The sequence below is a fragment of the Lepisma saccharinum genome, chromosome 19 (assembly GCF_977018435.1).
Source record: "Lepisma saccharinum chromosome 19, izLepSacc3.1, whole genome shotgun sequence".
In the NCBI taxonomy this organism is placed as follows: domain Eukaryota; kingdom Metazoa; phylum Arthropoda; class Insecta; order Zygentoma; family Lepismatidae; genus Lepisma; species Lepisma saccharinum.
Genome location: NC_139247.1, coordinates 71728186 through 71747651, shown reverse-complemented (window position 1 = coordinate 71747651; position 19466 = coordinate 71728186). Strand labels below are relative to the sequence as shown.

General features: G+C 39.2%; 2 protein-coding genes across 7 annotated transcripts in view; both read right to left on the bottom strand.

The window, feature by feature from the left end:
- The window catches only part of ATP8B (ATPase phospholipid transporting 8B), a 198971-nt gene that overhangs the window by 53361 nt on the left and 126144 nt on the right, over positions 1–19466 (bottom strand). For all 6 annotated transcript variants that reach the window (XM_083141074.1, XM_083141075.1, XM_083141076.1 and 3 more), the window contains 4 exons: positions 18752–18863; positions 10043–10101; positions 8214–8426; positions 229–434 (listed from right to left, as the gene is read on the bottom strand). In XM_083141074.1, the coding sequence (XP_082997200.1) occupies positions 229–434; positions 8214–8426; positions 10043–10101; positions 18752–18788 (515 nt within the window). In that variant the 5' untranslated portion in view covers positions 18789–18863. The remainder of the gene's footprint in view (positions 1–228; positions 435–8213; positions 8427–10042; positions 10102–18751; positions 18864–19466) is intronic.
- Positions 16855–17364, bottom strand: LOC146002751 (uncharacterized). The gene has a single exon (XM_083140685.1). It carries the CDS (start codon positions 17362–17364, stop codon positions 16855–16857), a length of 510 nt encoding a protein of 169 aa, XP_082996811.1.

Here is a 19466-nt window from a genome sequence, read left to right as displayed (position 1 = left end):
AGTCTGTAAAAAAAAGAAAAAAAAAAGCCATACAAGTCGGCAGGTATCGGCTGAGCCCTATAAAATACATGTTGAAACAAGGCATCTTTTTCTTACAATTCAACTAGGTACTGATGCAATATTGCTTGTGTGTGTAAAAAAAAAAAATATGTATATTATATATATGTATATTATATATATATATATACACACACACACAACTAAATATATGCATGAAGCAGCACATACCCATCCAACTCTGCTGTCTCAATGTAACACAGACCATTAGGCTCACTAGTTGAGAGGAGGAGAACGTCGGCAGCAACGAAGTGGTCGTTCTCCATCCGAATGACGTCGCCCACCTGCACCTGCGCCCAATTCTCCTCCACCAGGCGCCCATCTCGTAAGGCCTTGGATTTTCTATTATTGACTTGGGAGTCACTGCGGTGCCGTTGCTGCAACAATCAAAGAAGTAAAGTGCAAATCACTTGATTTGAAAAAGTTACTATTTCTCTTTTACTGGTTTATGGTCGTTACACACACACACACACACATACATTTTTTTTATTTTTGCTTCTGGAGATTGATAATACAGTAATGACTTGCTACTGACATCACACTTGAAGCAACATTGTCTACATTAATAGTGAGTAATGAAGAACTTGCTATTTATATATTTAAATTACAAAATTCAAATGTAAGACATCAGGAAGATCAAAATCCATTTCTGAAATTTATTTCATCTGAAAATGTAATAAGAGGAATGGGAGCTTTAACTACTTTTGAAAAGGAGAATTCTATAGAGAATCAAATAATGCCATCCATTAATTAATTTGTTCCACTTATCTGTTTAATAGAGATGTAAAAATATTACCTTTTTTTGCCAACAGTGCCATCATCATCCTTTGCTGTTTCCTGCCTGTGGTCTTCCACCAATCCTCTCTTTCCACAGTGTTAAAATCTTGTCCTCTTCTCCTAATACTCTCCGCTATCTGCTCTTTCCTCAGACATCTCTGTCTCCCCCTTGGCCTTATTCCCACTTCTTGTGCATTGTAAACTCTTACTGGTAGTCTTTCTGCATCCATCCTCTTCATGAGTCTGAACCATCTCATCTCTGCCTGATCTATCCTGTCCTGAACCTTCACCACACTCACTGTCTGTTGGATCTCCTCATTCCTTATTCTATCCCTTCTAGTCTTCCCCAATATACTCCTTAAAAATTTCATCTCCACTGCCTGCATCTTTCTCTTGACTCTCTCTGTCATTGTCCAAGTCTCTACTCCATACATAATTATTGGCACATAGTATTTTATATTTATATATTGTAGAGATATGGAGACCATTAAACCGAGAAAACCTCGTCATGTTAATATTCATGCTTGTTTATTTCCTGAACTTGTCCGACCAGCGAGTGATCCCAAGAATGCGCTAACTTGTAACTTCCGTAAAACAAGGAACTAGAAAGGTAAACGCGTGGATCTAAACAGGATCTACCGCGTTTGAAAGGTTTAACAACCTTTCGACGCCTAGAATGATAAAAGCAAGCTCCGTCCCGGAGCTCGCTCTCTTTTGGATTCTGACACTCATCGACGCTACATGGATAACTAGTCCGATTACTTTACAACACGTTACACTGCTAACTACGACGATGGAACACGGAGTTACCGCTGCCTAGCATGCTACAAGGTGCAAGGGATCGCCCGGTTTGGTGAGCTGAGGGTCGCTGGATAGAACCTTGGCAACTGTCACGATTCGGTCTGCGAGAAGCATCAGGACAAGACATCACACACATCTACCAGGTATGAACAAGCGTGAATAACCTTTACACCAACTTTCCATATCTCTACCCTCCTAACGGAGCAGGTTCAGCCATCAGATATTATTAAGCTCTACCTAAATGTTTAAATGAAACTTCCCTGTGACCTCAGAGCCCAGGTAAAACGGGCTTACAACAATATATATATTACCATCTGTTCCATATTAATCCTCGAATGCTTTGATAGAGTCCACCACCCATTTGTCCTCTTCTGTTCACCGCCTCATCTATTCTTCCACTTTCAATTATGCTTCCTAGATATTTGAAGCTCTCCACTACCCGCAACTCTTCCGTGTCCATTCATATTCTTGGTTCATTTCTGATTCTGTTTCTTGTTGTTATTAGCACCTCGCTTTTTCTTGCACTGAATTTCATTCCTGCTCTTCTGATTTCCTCATTCCAGCTATCAAGCTGTCTCTGTACTAATTCTGCTATAAAACTCTTATTCCATGACTTCTACTTTTGATACTTCAAATACTGGATTTGTTGCAGTCTTCAATGAAGTTTAGTAGAATATGACTTTGAACAGAAGAGGATTGAAAATGTAAATCTCAAAATGACACTTATTATAGGGATTTGGACCGAATTGGTTGAAAAAGGTTCTACAATTTTGTAAAAATAAAATTCCCCGACTTTTCCAGGCCAAGAACCAAAATTTTCTCCACCATGTGTACATGAATATGTCCAGAAGAAGGTCACTATGTTTTAGCAAACACCTACACTTAGAACCACACTGCACTAATTGCTTTATTATTAACTCCAACATGAAGAGAAACTAAACAGCAATCGGCTGTTGGTAAAGGAGTGGTAAGCAAACATCAGTGGTGAGTTTCTATGTAATACAGGGTGGTCCATATTGATGGGATACATTTGAAATGCACATTTCTAGGAATGGAACAAGCAAATTTATTATGCACTATGTGTAATACATAACCAAGATATAGAAGTTTACAGCACTGTTCATCGTTTGACTATAATATACCGCAGAAAGGCACCACATTGAGAACATTCTTGGGCTCTCGAAGTCATACTGTGGTGCAGTAAATCGGCCGGAATGGCCTCTATCTCCCTCCAGATGTTTCCCTTGAGTTCAGCAGTTGTTTGGGGTCTTATGGTGTACACCCTTTCCTTTAGGTAACCCTACGGGAAGTAGTCCTGTGGGGCTATATCTGGTGATCTGGATTGATAGGTTTACTGTATCGTTTAACCGAAATTAGTGACATCTTAGCCCTCACCTTGTACTTCAAATCATTCATTTCCCAAATAATAGAATACTGCTCTCCCGTCTGGTCCATGGCATGTCCCACTCAGCTCTCCAGAATCTATTCTGTTCTTAACTTTTTCCTTGATATAGTTCGTTACAGGATTCCCTCATTACGCAATTTTTCAACACCACATCTCCTGTCCTTTCTAAACTTACAGAAGTCTGTGTTAAATCATTTGTGTTGGAAAAAACTATTTTAAACATATAAAAAAAAAGTTCAATTTCACATTAATTAATAATGGAAAACAAGTACACAAACTGTATTTTTGAATGGCAGAAAATACATGATAAATGCATTCCGAATATTATTATTCTTTTTCTACATATAACATGTAAATCTTTCGTGTACAACATATGTTTTACACACATTCAAAATGGAGTGATGTAAAATAACAAAATACATGCCAACACTAAATTGTGTACGTATTCTAAGTTTCTTTAATATATTCTCGCAACTTCCAGCCACTAATAAATGACTTTCTATTTAATAACTCAGCTAAATCACTTAACTGTAACATGCACATTTTGCATGTACATAGATCCAGTGAACTTAATCACCTTAGATGGGTGCGGTTCACAACAGGAAGCATTGTGGATTGCATTATCGAAAGTCATCGCTGTCCACGTGCATTCTATAGCCTTGCCAGAAGTAAGGTTAGTAACGACAGGAAGCTGTGGTGTCTACCGAAGGTTGTTGCAGCTGTTATCATGAGCGATGTGACTCCCTGTGGCCGTGAGCTCAGCTGTTACTATGAGTGATGTCACTCCCTGCAGCCCTGATCACTCAATGCCAAGGCCACCTGATACGATCGTCCAACCTTGGGCTTCAAGACTTCCTGAGGCTGACCTTAGCCTCGACGAGTAAAAATACCCAGGCTGATGCAAGATGAGGACAGTAGCTGTGAACTAGGTTACAAAGACCACACCCGACGTATAAATACCCTAGTCACAAGACTAGGTGTGTGGAAGTCGAGTGATAGATCTGAGGTGTAGCCGGAGGCGATGTCACTCTATTCTCCACACCTAGATGGCTAACCACCCAGGCTGTCTACATGCTGATGGAAGATGGAACTGCTCTACAACTTATAAGTATCGCTAATCTCTTATCCATTTTTTCCTAAGTGATTCCTTGCCTTTAACTCTTAGGTTGAGATTTCCTCCATCATATCAACTAACATTGTTATTATTTATAAGGTGTTTCATTGTGTCTATGCCTTACAGGTATCGCCACTTTAGAATTAAGGCTTTACATTAGAACCTAATATGTTCTCTTACAGCAAAATCCCCTACGTCTGAGCTGCGTTACCCTAACTGTTGATTTGGGGACCTTCAAACCCCAGCTGACCGTTACACTTAACGTGAGTGCTGAACAAAAGTTCGGAAGTGATCACCATGACATTAAATAAGAACGATCATTGCTGGTGAAGTTGTTTTATCAGAACGGTAGTAAAAGTGCAGCTGCACTGCGAGGTTATCGTCATGCAAAAGAACTTCAAAAGGGACCCATGACCACACATGGGTTAAGGAAGATGATGAAGAAATTTGAAGAGACTGTAGATCTGGGTGTTGCAGCAGGAAGGGGTCACCGGCCGATTGCAGAAGTTGTCACCGAAGTGGCTGTTGCAGTGGATAGAGCCTCTTGTTCCCGGTATTCTGCGACTTGTGCGCAAACTGTGGCACGTTCATTGTCCCTGCCATGGTCGACGGTTCACAAAGTGCTACGGTTCATTTTACAGTGGTACCCCTATAAGATCCATGTGGTTAATCAGTTAAAGCTGCAAGATCCACCTCTACGTGTCGATTTTGCTCTTCGATTTCTTGCATGGATGGCTGTAAATGACATGTGGCCTTGGAATATTCTGTGGACAGGTGAGTGTACCCTCGATGGGGCGGTAAACACACAGAACTGTTGCATATGGGGTGCCTCTCCACCCTGTGTGTTGCAGCAACAACAATTGCATTCTGATTATGTCAGTGCCTGGTGTGGTTTCACTGCTGATTTCATTCTGGGTCCATTTTTCTTCGAAGAGCAAACACCTCAAGGCCCATTATGAGTGCATGTTACACTCAACTTCTTGCACAGCACGTGGTTCCTGCCTTGCAAGAACGAGGATGTTTAGCCACCACAATCTTCATGCAAGATGGAGCAGCCCCACATATTGGTAAACAAGTGACAGAACTTCTTCGGGACAACTTTGGCCCTGATCGTGTCATCTCAAGGGGTTTTCACGATGCTTGGCCTTCCCGTTCGCCGGACTTGATCCAGTTTGATTTCTGGCTATGGTGATACCTGAAAGATCGTGTGTACCAGGAACGTGTACAAATGCTGTCTGAGCTGAAAGCAAGCATAAACCAGCATGTCGCTACCATTTCCAGGGACATGCTTCGTGCAACTATTGATCATGCTGTGCTAAGTTTCCAACAAGTCATTCGCACTTCTGGCATGCATATTGAATACTGCTGTATTGGCAGAAACCAACAATAAAGATTTGTACACCTGACCTATGTTTTTCAATATTCATTATTACAGCACCACATTTCAACCTGGTGGCGGAAAATTGAACTATTATTTAAATTTTTATCGACATTCTCTTTCCCATGGTCTGCATGGTGGATTCACGAAATTTCAGAGTTCTACGATGCCTCAAACAGGTTACAGAGGGCTCCGAGTTGGGTAACATTCATTCTGGCCACCTGGTACAATACACAGCATTTAGGTCTATTATTTATATTCATTACGTAATCAATTAATCCACCTCAAAACAAACCAACAGCTAAAATTATATAAATTGTCTCAAATATGCACGCTCCATTTCATCCCAACAATTGTTCATGCATTTAAGACAAAATCCATTAAGAGAAGTCTTATTGTGCATTACAGAAAATAATCATATTGCGAGTGAAGCAAAGAAGTAAATTTTAATCCAGTTTTTTGCAAACTGAAAACAATATTTATTTAATAGGGTGCAAATAATTTCATGAGGTGCCATGGCATTCTCTCATTTACAACTTTTATCATTCAAATTGTTGGGCAGCCAGGGCAGACTCCCCCCACTCCATAACTACGGCTCTGAACTTGACGAGACGAAGAAAAGCAAGTGAAGCAAGCAAGAAATTTTTTATGAATTTTTATTTTTTTTATTTGCATATATTTTGAAATAGAGGGGTATAATTGCCCCCTTGCCCTCCTTAGAATTGATTTCCATTCAAGGTTGGGGGGGAGGACAATGCCCTCCTGCCCCACTCTGGTTGCACCACTGATATGCACACACAAATATAGTAACAATATGAAGTGTCGGTGTGATTTCAATGTATCCAAAAATTATAATTTAATTTAATTAAACGGTATATTAAAAACATTTAATTTGAGGTCCTTAGTTTACATTTGCCATTTCACATACATACTCAGACTCAAAATACATCTACAAACAGAAGTCCCAAAAATGTTAATTGTGTAAGAATTTCAAACTCAAATTTACTAATCATCTACAAAAAATCTAATCTTGCAAAAATCTCCCATCTGTCAGATTGCTCTACAAAGGACAGTAACAAAGTAAACAGATCGAGAGAATTCTGTTTTATTTTTCACACAACATTATTTTCCTTCCTCGATAAAAATAAAAACTCAACTGTGAAAATCTCGCCTCAGAGCATTTATAAATATGTCTAAATTCAATAAGATTTGGATTAATAAAAGTTGCAATTTTCACGTCCACGGAGAAAAATTCAATCAGAATTCACGCATAATTCCTGGAGCCAATAATTCATGCAGAATTCCCAGAATTCAAGGAATTCCCGGTGTATGAGCTTTTACATTGAATTGGCAGTGACCTTGGCATTTATCACTGAAATATTGTGCCCCCCCCCCCCCCCCTGTTAAAAAATCTACCCTTGTGATGACTACGTAAAAATGTCGTGCTTCGCCACTTAGTAAATACCTACTGCAACATATAAAATTCTTCTTTACTGCAACATATAAAATGCTTGTTTCTTTTTTTTTGTTTGTTTGTTGAAAAACCTACTTCTACTGCTTTCAGACTGTTAGACACCCTGATGAAATACAGAAACACTACAAAAGTTATCATTAAAAGGAGTAAATTATAATACATAATATTAATTAGGAAAGGAGATAGCAAGGAATTCCAACATGAAAAATATTCAAAATGTGATCTTGCAGGTTGCACGGACTATGATTTCTGAACTAGAATCCTTTCATCAGGCATAACAAGCAGAAAGGTCAGGGAGGTGCAGACCCCATCTTACAAATTCTCACTGGACATGGAAATTTCTTCTTTCAAATATACATTAATAATCTGTATGTAAGAATCAGCTGAAGCACCAGCTTATATGGCATTCTTGTCATTCCACGAGGGTAGTTTGAAAAGTAAGGTAAATGAAGCAGAAATGGCAGCACGATAATCGAAATTGGTGCAAATCGATAAGTTTGATCCTTCAAACGAGCTTTTGCAGAGTTTCAGCCCAGTGCATTGTGAGGTTATTGTTTGATCATGCAAAGTAGGTGAACGTGCAAGCGTTTTCAAAAATGATGGACAAAACCACTAGAACTGCACCTGTTCACACGTCAATGGTTTCTATGGCTAAAATCTATGAACTTAAGTTCGAATTGTTGTATCATCCCCCCTATTAGCCCCATCTAGCTTCCTCCGACTTCCATTTGTTCCCAAACCTCAAAGATGGCTTGGAGGACAATGATTTTCCGATAAGGATGAAGTGATTCATGCTCTGAACAGCTATTTTGCAGACCAGGAGAAATCATCTTAAAAACAATAACCTCCCAACACACTGGGCTAAAACTCTGGAAGGGCTCGTTTCAAGAATCAAACTTATCAACTGTACATTGATTTCGATTATGGTGCTGCTATCTCTGCCTTATTTACCTTCCTTTTCAAACTACCCTCGTACATCACTCACATTATTTTCACATGCTTTCTCTTGCATGCATTTCTCCATGACTGTTGATATACATCTCCACGCATAATATATTTTCCCTTAACTTAAAATTCAGAATCAATTTTTAGAGTGTACCCACATGTTATGTTACACTCTGTCATAATGTGTAATTCATATAGCTGTCAGGTTTACAACTTTGCAAGAAACACTTCATGCATCCAAAACACGTAGCAATTTACTTACATAGTCATCATACGCATCCTTGATGGCTGTGAGGGCAAGCACTCCTATCAGGGGGACAGCCGTCGTGATGGGGGTGAGGGACGAAATGGCAGGAATCACTTGAAGAACCAGCAAACAAAGGAAATAGAAATTTGCAAGCCTCTGGAACTGCTCAAATAAGTTTAATGGCAGGAATGTCAATACACTGTACTTGGAGGTCTTGATGTAGTTACTCTGGAAAAAAAAAAATATGAACATCATTAGTTACTGGTAACCTACAAGTATACATACATTTCAACCTAATTTTTCAAAATTGTCTCTGTCTTTATAATAATATGAGGGAAAGTCTGAAAAATTCAATTTCCTGTTGCATGTGTGATGACTCTTGCCTGTATAGCAGCAATTGAAAGCAATCAAAACGATTTTTTTTTTTTGTTTGTTTGTTTTTTACTTTGCTTCTTTGCAACTATTCGCTAATTGTGAAGATAATTAATTGATTGATTTGTTTTATTTTACTTCGCTTTTTGAGCCACTTTTGACTAATTTGCGAAGATGGGGATGAGTGATGATATGATGGAATTGATGAAACAGGATTCAAACCCGGGACCCCTGGCGTCGTAGCATGATGTGCTAAACACTCCACCACGGGGAGCGGCAATTGTAAAGATAAGGATGAAAGGTAGGGGCACACATATTTAGTTCTTGACAAAAACATGAAATGTGAAATAACACATTGTAAAGTTAATCTTTCTTGTTTTTGAAAAGTGTGAGGTGCATTTTCCTAGCCTGTTTTGTCAGGAAATGATGTAAAATGAACTGCAACATGAAAAATAAACTCAAACACGAAAGTTGTGGTTTCTTTACCGATGCAACACCTTCTGAGGTCTAGATTATCCTGAGAGTTATGCAAATCATGGAAAATTGATTAATTTTGCTGTAAATATTAGAGAAGCAAAAACGGACTACTTTACACAGGAATAAACTTAATACTCTGATAACTATATAAATGTGCTATTAGAACTGAAATGTTCATTTTGTGTAATAAGTGTAGTTTCTTTTAAATCAAATCTAGATTTCTATTCACCATTTTAACACAAAAATACCATTTTATATAGTGCTTTTGATCCCAATATTGCCCAGGTTATTCGCTATAAATATGTGTCTCTAATGAAAGGTGATAACATGAAATTGGTGAAAGGACAATCACACATGGAGAGGATGCAACACAAGTCCCACAGACTGCGATTTCAGACGCCAGAGCCTCGTTAGTCTGCAAAAAAGAGACTTTGACATGCTAAACACACTTGTTGCCAATGTGGACAAAGGATAATATGAATAGGCACAGGGAACATGGAGCACCAAAATCCGAGAGTGGCTTTTTGAAAGTTTGTGTTGCCGTCATATGGGATAGTTCTGATGCACCTTCTAAAAAGTGTGTGGAAGAATTTGAACCACTGTCACATATGTTCTTGTTCTGCAGCTTGTATTTATATTGCATCCAATACAAAAATGGCAGCAATATTTGTTTGGAAGGTCAACGGTCTATCTCCATTTGAGGGAAGGTGGAGGTTTGGACTAGGCAATGCTGCAAGGTGGATTTTGCCACACTTGTGCAGAAACCAGTAAATTTTACCAGTTCACATGGCAAATTGTAAACATAATGTGCAGAACCCATCATCAATGAATTTAACAACTGTCAATGTTACAGCTTAAATTAAATTTAGGCTAGAGAAACACATCAGCCTATTGAGTACAGTATAAAGAAATCAAGTATAAAGCATAGCTAATTTGATATATTCCACTGACTATAAATCAATTTGTGAATGAGATTACTAACAGAAAATACTTACTGCGTAATTAAACTGCGCGTTGTAATCTCGATCGTTGGCTCTAATTCTCCGCTCCGTCTCTGGAATTCAAACAAAAGAACAAGATCAATAAGAGACCAGCTTCCCTGGGGACAAGGCCCACATTTGCTTATGCTGCTTATGCTGCTTATGCCATAAATAAATAAGCTAGTGAAAGATCGTGCTCAAAGGTTGATTTAACTGACTTTACATTTAAATTCCATATCAAGCAAAAGAGCAGATTTTGGCTTTCAACAGATGGATGTGCAGTGACAAGTTTTATATTACACCCGCCGCAAAGTGACTTCGGACCTCATAACAAAAGCACAAAAAATTACATCTTTATCACAGGCCAGAGGCTCAGTCCAGAATCATTGACTTGTTGATAAAAACAAGATACTTGGTAGGCTTAATTGTTCTATCACTAAAGATATTTTCAGTCTAGTAGCCAATCGATATCTGCACTCCGACGGCCGCCATCTTGAAAATAATCCGCCATATTTGATATTTTTTGATTTGATAATCTCGGGAACGCTATCTCATATCAACGTCTGGTTTTCTCAGAAATGTTCCAAACAGTGAAGACATTCATAATAAATCAATAAATCTATTTTTGAAAAATAAGAATAACTGCGAGTTAAAAGTCTTAACAATGATCCTTTTCTTCAAAATTTATGTTCACTTGTTTGTAAATTGTATCTCTCTTAAAATGCTATTCAAGGTAAATTTATAAATCTACAAAAAAATAGGGGTTCAGTTCGTCTAAAGACGTCTAACAAACACTAAGTAATCTTACAAAATAGAAAATGCCATTGTTTTGTTCGAGAATTATTAATTAAGACTTTCTGAAAAACTTCTATCTCTTATTTTTCAAAAATGGATTTATTGATTTATTATGAAAGTTTGGAACATTTCTGAGAAAACCGGACGTTGATAGGAGACACCGTTCCCGATATATATCAAATCAAAAAATATCAAATATGGCGAATCAGTTTCAAGATGGCGGCCGTCGGAGATATCTATTTTCTACTCGACTGAAAATATCTTTAATGATAGAACAATTAATCCCACCAAGTCTCTTGCTTTTATCAACAAGTCGATGATTCAGGACTTAAGCCTCCGTCCTGTGATAAAGATGTAATTTTTTGTGCTTTTGTTATGAGGTCTGAAGTCATTTTGCGGCGGGTGTAAGTTCAACCCTCGCCTCACATTCTTGAAAAGGAGTTAAATCATGCAAGTTCTGTGCAATTAAATTTCACTTAGCTCCTTTGTTACTGCATTCAAGAGCTGGAATCGCTCACAGCTGGGATTTCTTGCGAACTTTAAGTTTATTTAGAAAATTGGAATTTGATTATTCTCTACTGCATCATAAAATATATCCCTGCTTTATTCAATAACTTAGTGGTGGAAGTTGTCGCCTTGTACTCAAGTGATTTCTGTTTCAAAACCCGGTAAGGAGGGTGCGCCACTGGTTCGCAAAACTGCTTTCAACTATAGGTCCAGTCCCAACTAGCTTATCGGTGCAAAAAATGAACCTAAAACAAATGTTGCCAAACTATGTAGATGGGATAATACAGTATGCAACACTGTAGTAGGGTAGGGAAGATTTGGAAGTGACTTCTGCTTACATTTTTCTGTCATTTTGAAATATTACGCTACCATCTTGCAACACCTGGCAGAAATACAGCTAACATAGATAGTGTGACTATTTAGAGTCGCAAAACAAGCAATTAAAATTCCTAGAGAAATATTACAATGGAAAAGGGTACTTGTATTCGTCTCTGATTGAAGCTCAGGCAGATGACTGAAATTATCCATGTAAACTTTGATCGAACAAATTAAATATTTTCTTCAGAAACTTTCAGAAGTGACAACAATTCGTAAATACATTTACATATGTCGGCAGTTGAATTTTTAATACTTTTCGTTCAACTAGTGCTCGAAGTTGAAATTCGTAGGTGGAGAATGTCGGCTCCAGCTTTGGGAATAGGTTGGGGAAATTATTGTAACTGAAGGGGTGGTACCCCTACTTATAAAACTACATTTAACGTGAATATTTTAATCAACTACCATTTAAAAATGGAATTGTATTATATTTAACTTTCAATAATTAAGAAATGCAACAGGAATAACCACTACACAATCGTAAGTGCTCTCAATACTTTGGTTTGCAGGTTCGAACTTGCATATGTCTAGTAACATAATAATGATACATTATAATAATAATAACATATTTGTCAAATAGAACTGTATTCAGTCGCTTGCCCAACCTAAAATATCACTGCACGCCTCTGTTCTACACTATGTTATCTTCGAGGTTTTACATATATAGAAACGCACGTCCATATGTAGTGATGACGTAATACCAAAATCGCTAATAACTTTTGCACCAAATATGGGTGTCAAACCAGGCTTGAAGAGAGAGTGTACTTTAAATTATCGGAAAACTCGTAGCACTAATAAGCTATCGATACGAGGGAGCTAAAAGGGGCACCATGCATAAGAGACAAATTGAAGCTTTCAATTATGAAATATAACGAGCAGTGATTACTGCAAGTGGGTTGATAGCCACTAAATATTTCTCAAATATTTCTCAAACAGGTAAGAAACAGAACATAGCAAACAGGAGCTTTAATTGCTGCAAACTGCAGAAGATGGAATTTAGAATGCATGGAAAGATTGGAATAATCATGAGAGAACAGTGCCAGGGGTCCTGGGTTCGAATCCCAGCCTGGGAATGGTTGTTCTTTGCGAGCGTCCATAAGTTTCATATCATCACTCATCCTCATCTTCCCGATTAGCCAAAGTGGCAGAAAATAAACTAAATCAATCAAAGGTAGAATAAAACTGGAAAAGAAAAAACTGAAATATGAAGATAAAATGTTTGAATGGCAAAAAGAGAGACACGAGAAAGTGTGATAGATTTCTACATGAAAATAGCTCACAACTTGATCTTTTCTTAGAGTATTTAATACACAATTTTACTGTAACAACCAGCAATGACCAGCATATCGTTTCACTTAAAAATTTATGGCTTCTATTTTTTTTTTTGTTCGAAAACCTAATTTTAGTACAAGACTAAAAACATGAGGTTTTCTCGGGATATCAATCGGATAGGCTTCCGAGAGCTAACATTCTTCAGGGCAATTCAATCCCCGTCGAAAGCCTATCCGGTTGATATCCCGACAAAACCTCTTCATCACTCGCCGCCAGGAAAGCTTCAAGAATTATTTATCTAAAAAAAGATGTTAATTTTTGCAAAAAAGGAGTGAATTTCCCTGACACTTCCGTAAAAAGTAAATTGCCTGACTTTTCCAGACTGGTAGACACCCTGAACAACTCAATTACACACCGAAGTAGTAAAGGATATTATAACCCGATTCAAGAGACGACGTGGGTTCGAGCCCCACTTGGACACCGTGGGCTTAATTAATTGCAACCGAAGATGAGGCGAGGCGGGAGGGAGATGAGTGAAGACAGAGGAGGGCCGGAAACCTCGTCTCTGGCGCCTTGGGTTATTGATCTGGCAATCAGGCTGCGAGCCAGCCGTGGCTATCGACCGCTTTCCCTCTCCTCCACTTTCGCATCGATATAATCTAATAGTGAAGAGACGTCTTCATCCTTCGCCTCTGATGGTTGGCTCAACGGTCAACTTCAAAATTGGAATCCCGAACTTTTTTCCCCTTTCTCGAGTCACGTATTTCCTACGCTTCTCACTGTGTCTCGCAACCTTCCTAAACTATGTGTACATCAATATTCACGGGTAGTTCTGAACCCCTTAAATAAAATAGGATGTAGCAACCTAGTCGTAACCCCCTTTCGAAAGAAGGTGGGGATTTCAGTGCCGAGGGAAAAATCAGACAATAATTGTATCATCACTTTCCGTATGAGCCGATATCCGTGGCGGAATGGTTGGCACAGTACGCTACGACACCAGGCGTCCCGGGTTCGAGTCCCGTACTGGCCCATTCATCAGTTTTACCATCACTCGTTCTCATCTTCGCGATTAACCAAAATGGCGGAAAAGCGAAGTAACAAACCAAATCTATGAACTTTCAGCATGACTGTTGGGGTACATCTTGAGTGCTAGCAAATATGCAAATAATTCTTCGTTTGGGTATAAGGTACATAATTTCCATTCTATTTGAAAGAATTTCAATGTTTAGTCGCAACAAAGAGTCGCATTTAGATAAGAGATTACATACTAAAAGAATACATCGATTTAATTTGATACCCTGTGGGGTATGCAGACTGTTTGTTGCGAATGCTGTGCGGGTTGCATATGCAGCAGCAACTCGCTCGTTTGAGGCAGATCATGCTGTGACGTGGCATCACAAATTTTGTTGTTAAAATCCAGTTTGAAAAATCCATTATTACCATTTCAGCTCCTCAAGATCTGTTTGCATTTATTTTGTTGGCATGATTTAACATCGCTTTTCTACCTCCTTAGATTAACCGTAATGAGGATGCATGATGATTACAAGAAACGGAGGAAAGAACATACACATTGAAATGCCCATGTTATACCACGGACAGGAACTCGAAATATCTTGGAAGCGAATCGGACACTCGACGTGCTGAGCAACAAAAGCAATATCTACTTGTGGTTATTGCTAGTATTTGCATCCTGACAGTGACAAGGGATGGGAGAACGAAAGAAAGAAGCATCAAGAATCTCGTCGTGGTTGAAAGATTCGAAGCACAGATTCGATCTGTATCATTGCTACGATCCAGTGCAGCGAGTGTGAGTTTCCAAGTGTAGGAGGCGGCTCCTGAATATTTCACTGCGCCTTGAAAGATTCATTAGTTTTTATTCTCTATCAGATGTCATAGACTCCCTGGCTCCCTTGGAGCATAAAATAGACACTGAATATATAAACTCAAATCTCTGTAACGTTCATAGATCATTCACAGCAACACACACAGTAATATTTATGGAACAAATCAGAGCATATGGCAAAGAGTGGAATGAGTGTTGAATCACACTTACATTAAAGAAATAGCTAGACACCCAAGAACTCAATTTTAAAAGGTTGGCAATTTTCTTGCTTGATATTCACTTTTAGTCATCTGCTGCATTTAGACATTCCTATCGCTAAAACATTCACTTAACTCTTTCCCTATGTCGAGTCGAAAACCGCATTTAAGCAAGAGCGAAGATTGTATAGGCATCATTTCAAGCTTCCCATTCGAATTTCGAAACAGGAACCAACGTGAAAAGGTTCAGAGAGGAACATATGCACTTTACTAAGAGATTGAATCGAAACGATGCGTAATCTAAATAGGGCATCAAAACATTTATCCGTTTAAGAATCGTGATAATGTTTGCAACCTATTTCACCGGAATATATTTGAAATCTAAGTTCCGTCGCTGTATTCAGCAGAAATTTGCATATTTCCTTCCAAGCAGATTTAATGGTGAAACCAAATGAATGTAAATTTCATTAATACGACGTGAAGTTTTAAGTGTGAGAAAATTAACAGACTGTACGTCAGCAGAGAAGTATCGAAGTTCCAAAACATATTCTCGTAGACAGTACATGTGCCACAAAAGCTACACAACGCTGATTAAAAACACTGTGTTTATCCCAGCATAGTGCACAGGCAGTTGGGAAGTTTGAAATGTTCTCCGTGGATATGACGGTCAGCTGTGTTTGAAAGTCATTACTTGATAACACAAAAGAGGGTCCAACAGCGTGCAGCATTTCAGTATGAACGCCGATTGTTCGCCATTTTCATCTCTAGATGAATGGTTTGTGTTTCATTTGTTTTAAGTCTACTTTATGCACAGATAGGCTAATCAGGACTGCCTACAGTTTAAAGTGGGATCCGAACCACTGTGCAATATGCCTCCACCGGTACCCTTTGAGTACAAGGCGACGACGTTACCACTATGCCATTTCACTTCAAAACTTTTCAATAGTGAAACACAGAAACCACTCAGATTTGAGAGAACGTATTTGGCAGGCACTCATACTTTAATGAGTATTATTAAGAGTGGTGTGTGAGTAGGTGGGTGGATGGTAATCAAAATGAATTATATCTTCAACAACACTCACGTGCATTTCTATCACATCCAAATTACAGATGCAATAGAAATACACTTGAGTCATGCATGTGCAGAGTAATTACAGTCATCAACATTGTAATTACTCTGTGCATTTTTGTTAATTTTGCCTATATATTAGAAAATTAGTTTTTTTTAGTTTAGTCGCCTACCTCTTAAAGTTCTTCCTGTAGATTGTTTTGCCACATTAATTTACATGATTAATAATACCGTGGAATGTATACCATGTGGTTATTTCTCAACGGTGTCGCACAACGTTACATTTTCTCCTAACGTAGGCAGACGTTAACGACTTAGGTGGGCGGGCCATGTAGCACGAATGGGAGAGGAAAGACGAGTTTACAAGATTCTTGTTGGGAAACCTGATGGTAAGAGACCTGTAGGAAGGCCAAGACGAAAATTGAGGGATAACGTTGAGATGAACCTAAAGGAAATCGGTAATGATGGAAAAGATTGGATTGATCTTGCCCAGGATAGGGACAAATGGAAGGCGTGTGTTGCTGCAGCCATAAACCTTCGGATTTAAGAAGCCTAGAGAGTTAGTTACAGGCAGACGATATAGGTCCTGAGAAAAGAGCACGTAAGGCACAATAGTAAGCAGTCCACCTCTAAAGAGCGACCAAACACACTTTGCATTGCTAACCACTACACCACAGAGGCCGGTCGATCGGCCGCGTTAGCATTCGAAATAAATATTTAATTCAAGGCAGCCGTAAACTTGACTCGTATCAACACCAGCGTCGGCACGTTATAAACAGAGCCACTCACCTATATTAATAAACCCACGAAGATAGTCCGCCTGGCTCGCTGCCCTATGTCGACCTTCCCCTCGCCACACGAGCTTCCCCAGGACGGTGAGCAGGCTCTCTCGGAGGGTGTTGGGGCGGCGAGCCTTTCCCTCGGGCTGCTTCTTCTTCTTGGCCGCCTTCCTGGTCTCGGTTTTCCGTTCCGAATCCGAGCTTTCCTTCACCTCGAACACCTCCAGTTCGAAAGCGTCGTCCATCATGGATCTCGCTCGGCGCTGCACCATGCCATGGCGATCGGAGAATCGATAAACGGACAGATCTCGCGCTATCGGGTCTTCCCCACACGCGACGGCGGCGGATTCATTATTTCTTCCCTTCGCGGTCACTCCCCAAGTTTTCTCTGACCCAGTCAGGTCACGGAAGTAGCTATCCCCTTCTCCTTCGCAAGGGTGCGACTCGCAAGATGGTGCCCCGATCTGCCGCCGACGGCGCATGGCGAGCGAAACACGCATGTCAATAGAGGAGATCTCGGCCCTCGCAGACTGGACACGGTGGAGTGAATGACCTTCACCCTGCTTTCAACATTCAACAGTGTGTCTTCTTTGCAACATCACCATTATATGTATTTAGCTTACTGCATGTCGCTTTTTATACTCTTTAACTAGTGTTGGGCGATACATCGTCCACACGATATATCGCGATATTGAAAAAATATCGTCCAGACGATATCAACTAGACGACATATCGTCACGATACTTCGGCGATATATCGTCATGATATCTGGTTATATATATATGTCGGCGGTGATATATCGTCACGATATTCGATATTTGGTGATACATATAGTGGAGACGGTATGTCATCGATATCACAATACGGAAAAATATCATATCGTCTGTGACGTTATTTTCTTGGCGATATATCGCAATATCGTGGATTGATTGATTTGCTTTATTTTACTTCGCCTTTTGTGTCATTTTTTGGCTAAATTGCGAAGATGGGGATGACTGATATGATGAAATTGATGAATGTACACTCACAAACATCCATGCCAGGCCGGGATTCGAAGCCGGGATCCCTGGCGTCGTAGCGCGATGTGCTAATTCTCCGCCACGGGGGGCCGGCGATATATCGCGATATCGTCCATCCCTATCTTTAACCCACCATCGGTCGCGCTCGCTTACGTCACGTCGTTGGTCGCTTTGCTTTTAAGGCACATTTCACCGCATTTTAATTTTCATAAATTTATTTTTTATACTTGTAGTGATCTTGTTATTATTTCCCTTCTTCTTTCTTTATTTTTTGTTTCAAAATGTTTATTTCTTTCGTTATCAAGCAGCGTAATACATCGTCAACGCTAATAAAAATCGCCATGTTCCTCAAAGCTACCCTGAAGAACTATGGGGCAGTTCCACGTGGGCTTCACAAATCTGCTATAATATAAAATCCACTTAAGACACTTCTCGTATTTTCTAAAAACATAGGTACGAGAACTCACTAGGAACAGCGTAGACAACTCGACAAAATATTGTCAAGGAAAGGAAAAAAAGAAGGGAGGAGAAAAATAGTGTTTTCTTCCTTCCTCCCTTTATTCTCTCTCTCTCTCTCTACAATAAGCAATAGAAAGGGGAGAGTGAAGGAGAGAGAGAGAGAGAGAGAGTGAGAGAGTCAGAGGAGGGAATAAATGGAAGAATGAAAAGAAGAAGATGAAAGAGATGGGAAAAGCTTTCTCAACTATCTCTTTTCTATATTTCTCTCTCTCTCTCTCTCTCTCTCCCCCTCCCCTCCCCGAGAAAAGAAAGGATAGGAGAGGAATGAGAGAGAGTGACAGAGAGAGGAACATTCGAAAAGATGATTTTTAATTTCAAAACATCTCACAAAGAAAAGTTATTGACTAACCTTGCGGTTGCTCCTTGCCCGTCTCACTCCTGACCATGTTTTAGCTCGGAGGCAGCTGTGGGTGGGTCCGAGATTGCAGCGGCCGTCCATGTGAGTTCGAGGTCAAACACAGCTGCAAAGAAACAAGCAAACCAAGGCTCAATCGTCGCTTTCTACCTTCTACTAGGACAGACTTCTGTTATATGCACGGAAAGACAATCGCCATTCATACATGCGGCATTAGTTCACATTTAACCTTTCTACAATAGGAACTGCAGAGCATTCAAATTGTTCATGAAAATACTGTACATTTAAAACTGCTTACTGTGTATTTCACATCAAATATTACGTGTACACATGGTCTTAAGTGATGTTCCTAGCATTTACGATTTCTAGCTTTGGAAGTTTTGAGATTCATTAAAAATATATAAATATAACATAATCAGTAGCTACTATCTAATATTAAAACAATATTTTTTCTGAATATATCACTTCTAAATTTATTTTATTATGAGTTTCTACAGGTATAGCAATATTATACAGTTTTGGATTATATTATTATTTAGTTGGAAATCTTATTGTGGAAGCCCTTACCATTTTTTTCAGATGTTGAGTTGGGGGGACATATTTAATGGTAGATTAGGTTTATTCATTTTATATATTATGGGGGAGCATTTTTAAGATGGTTAATTATTCCATCAATATTTGTTATTATTATCCCTCTATATTTAAGTCT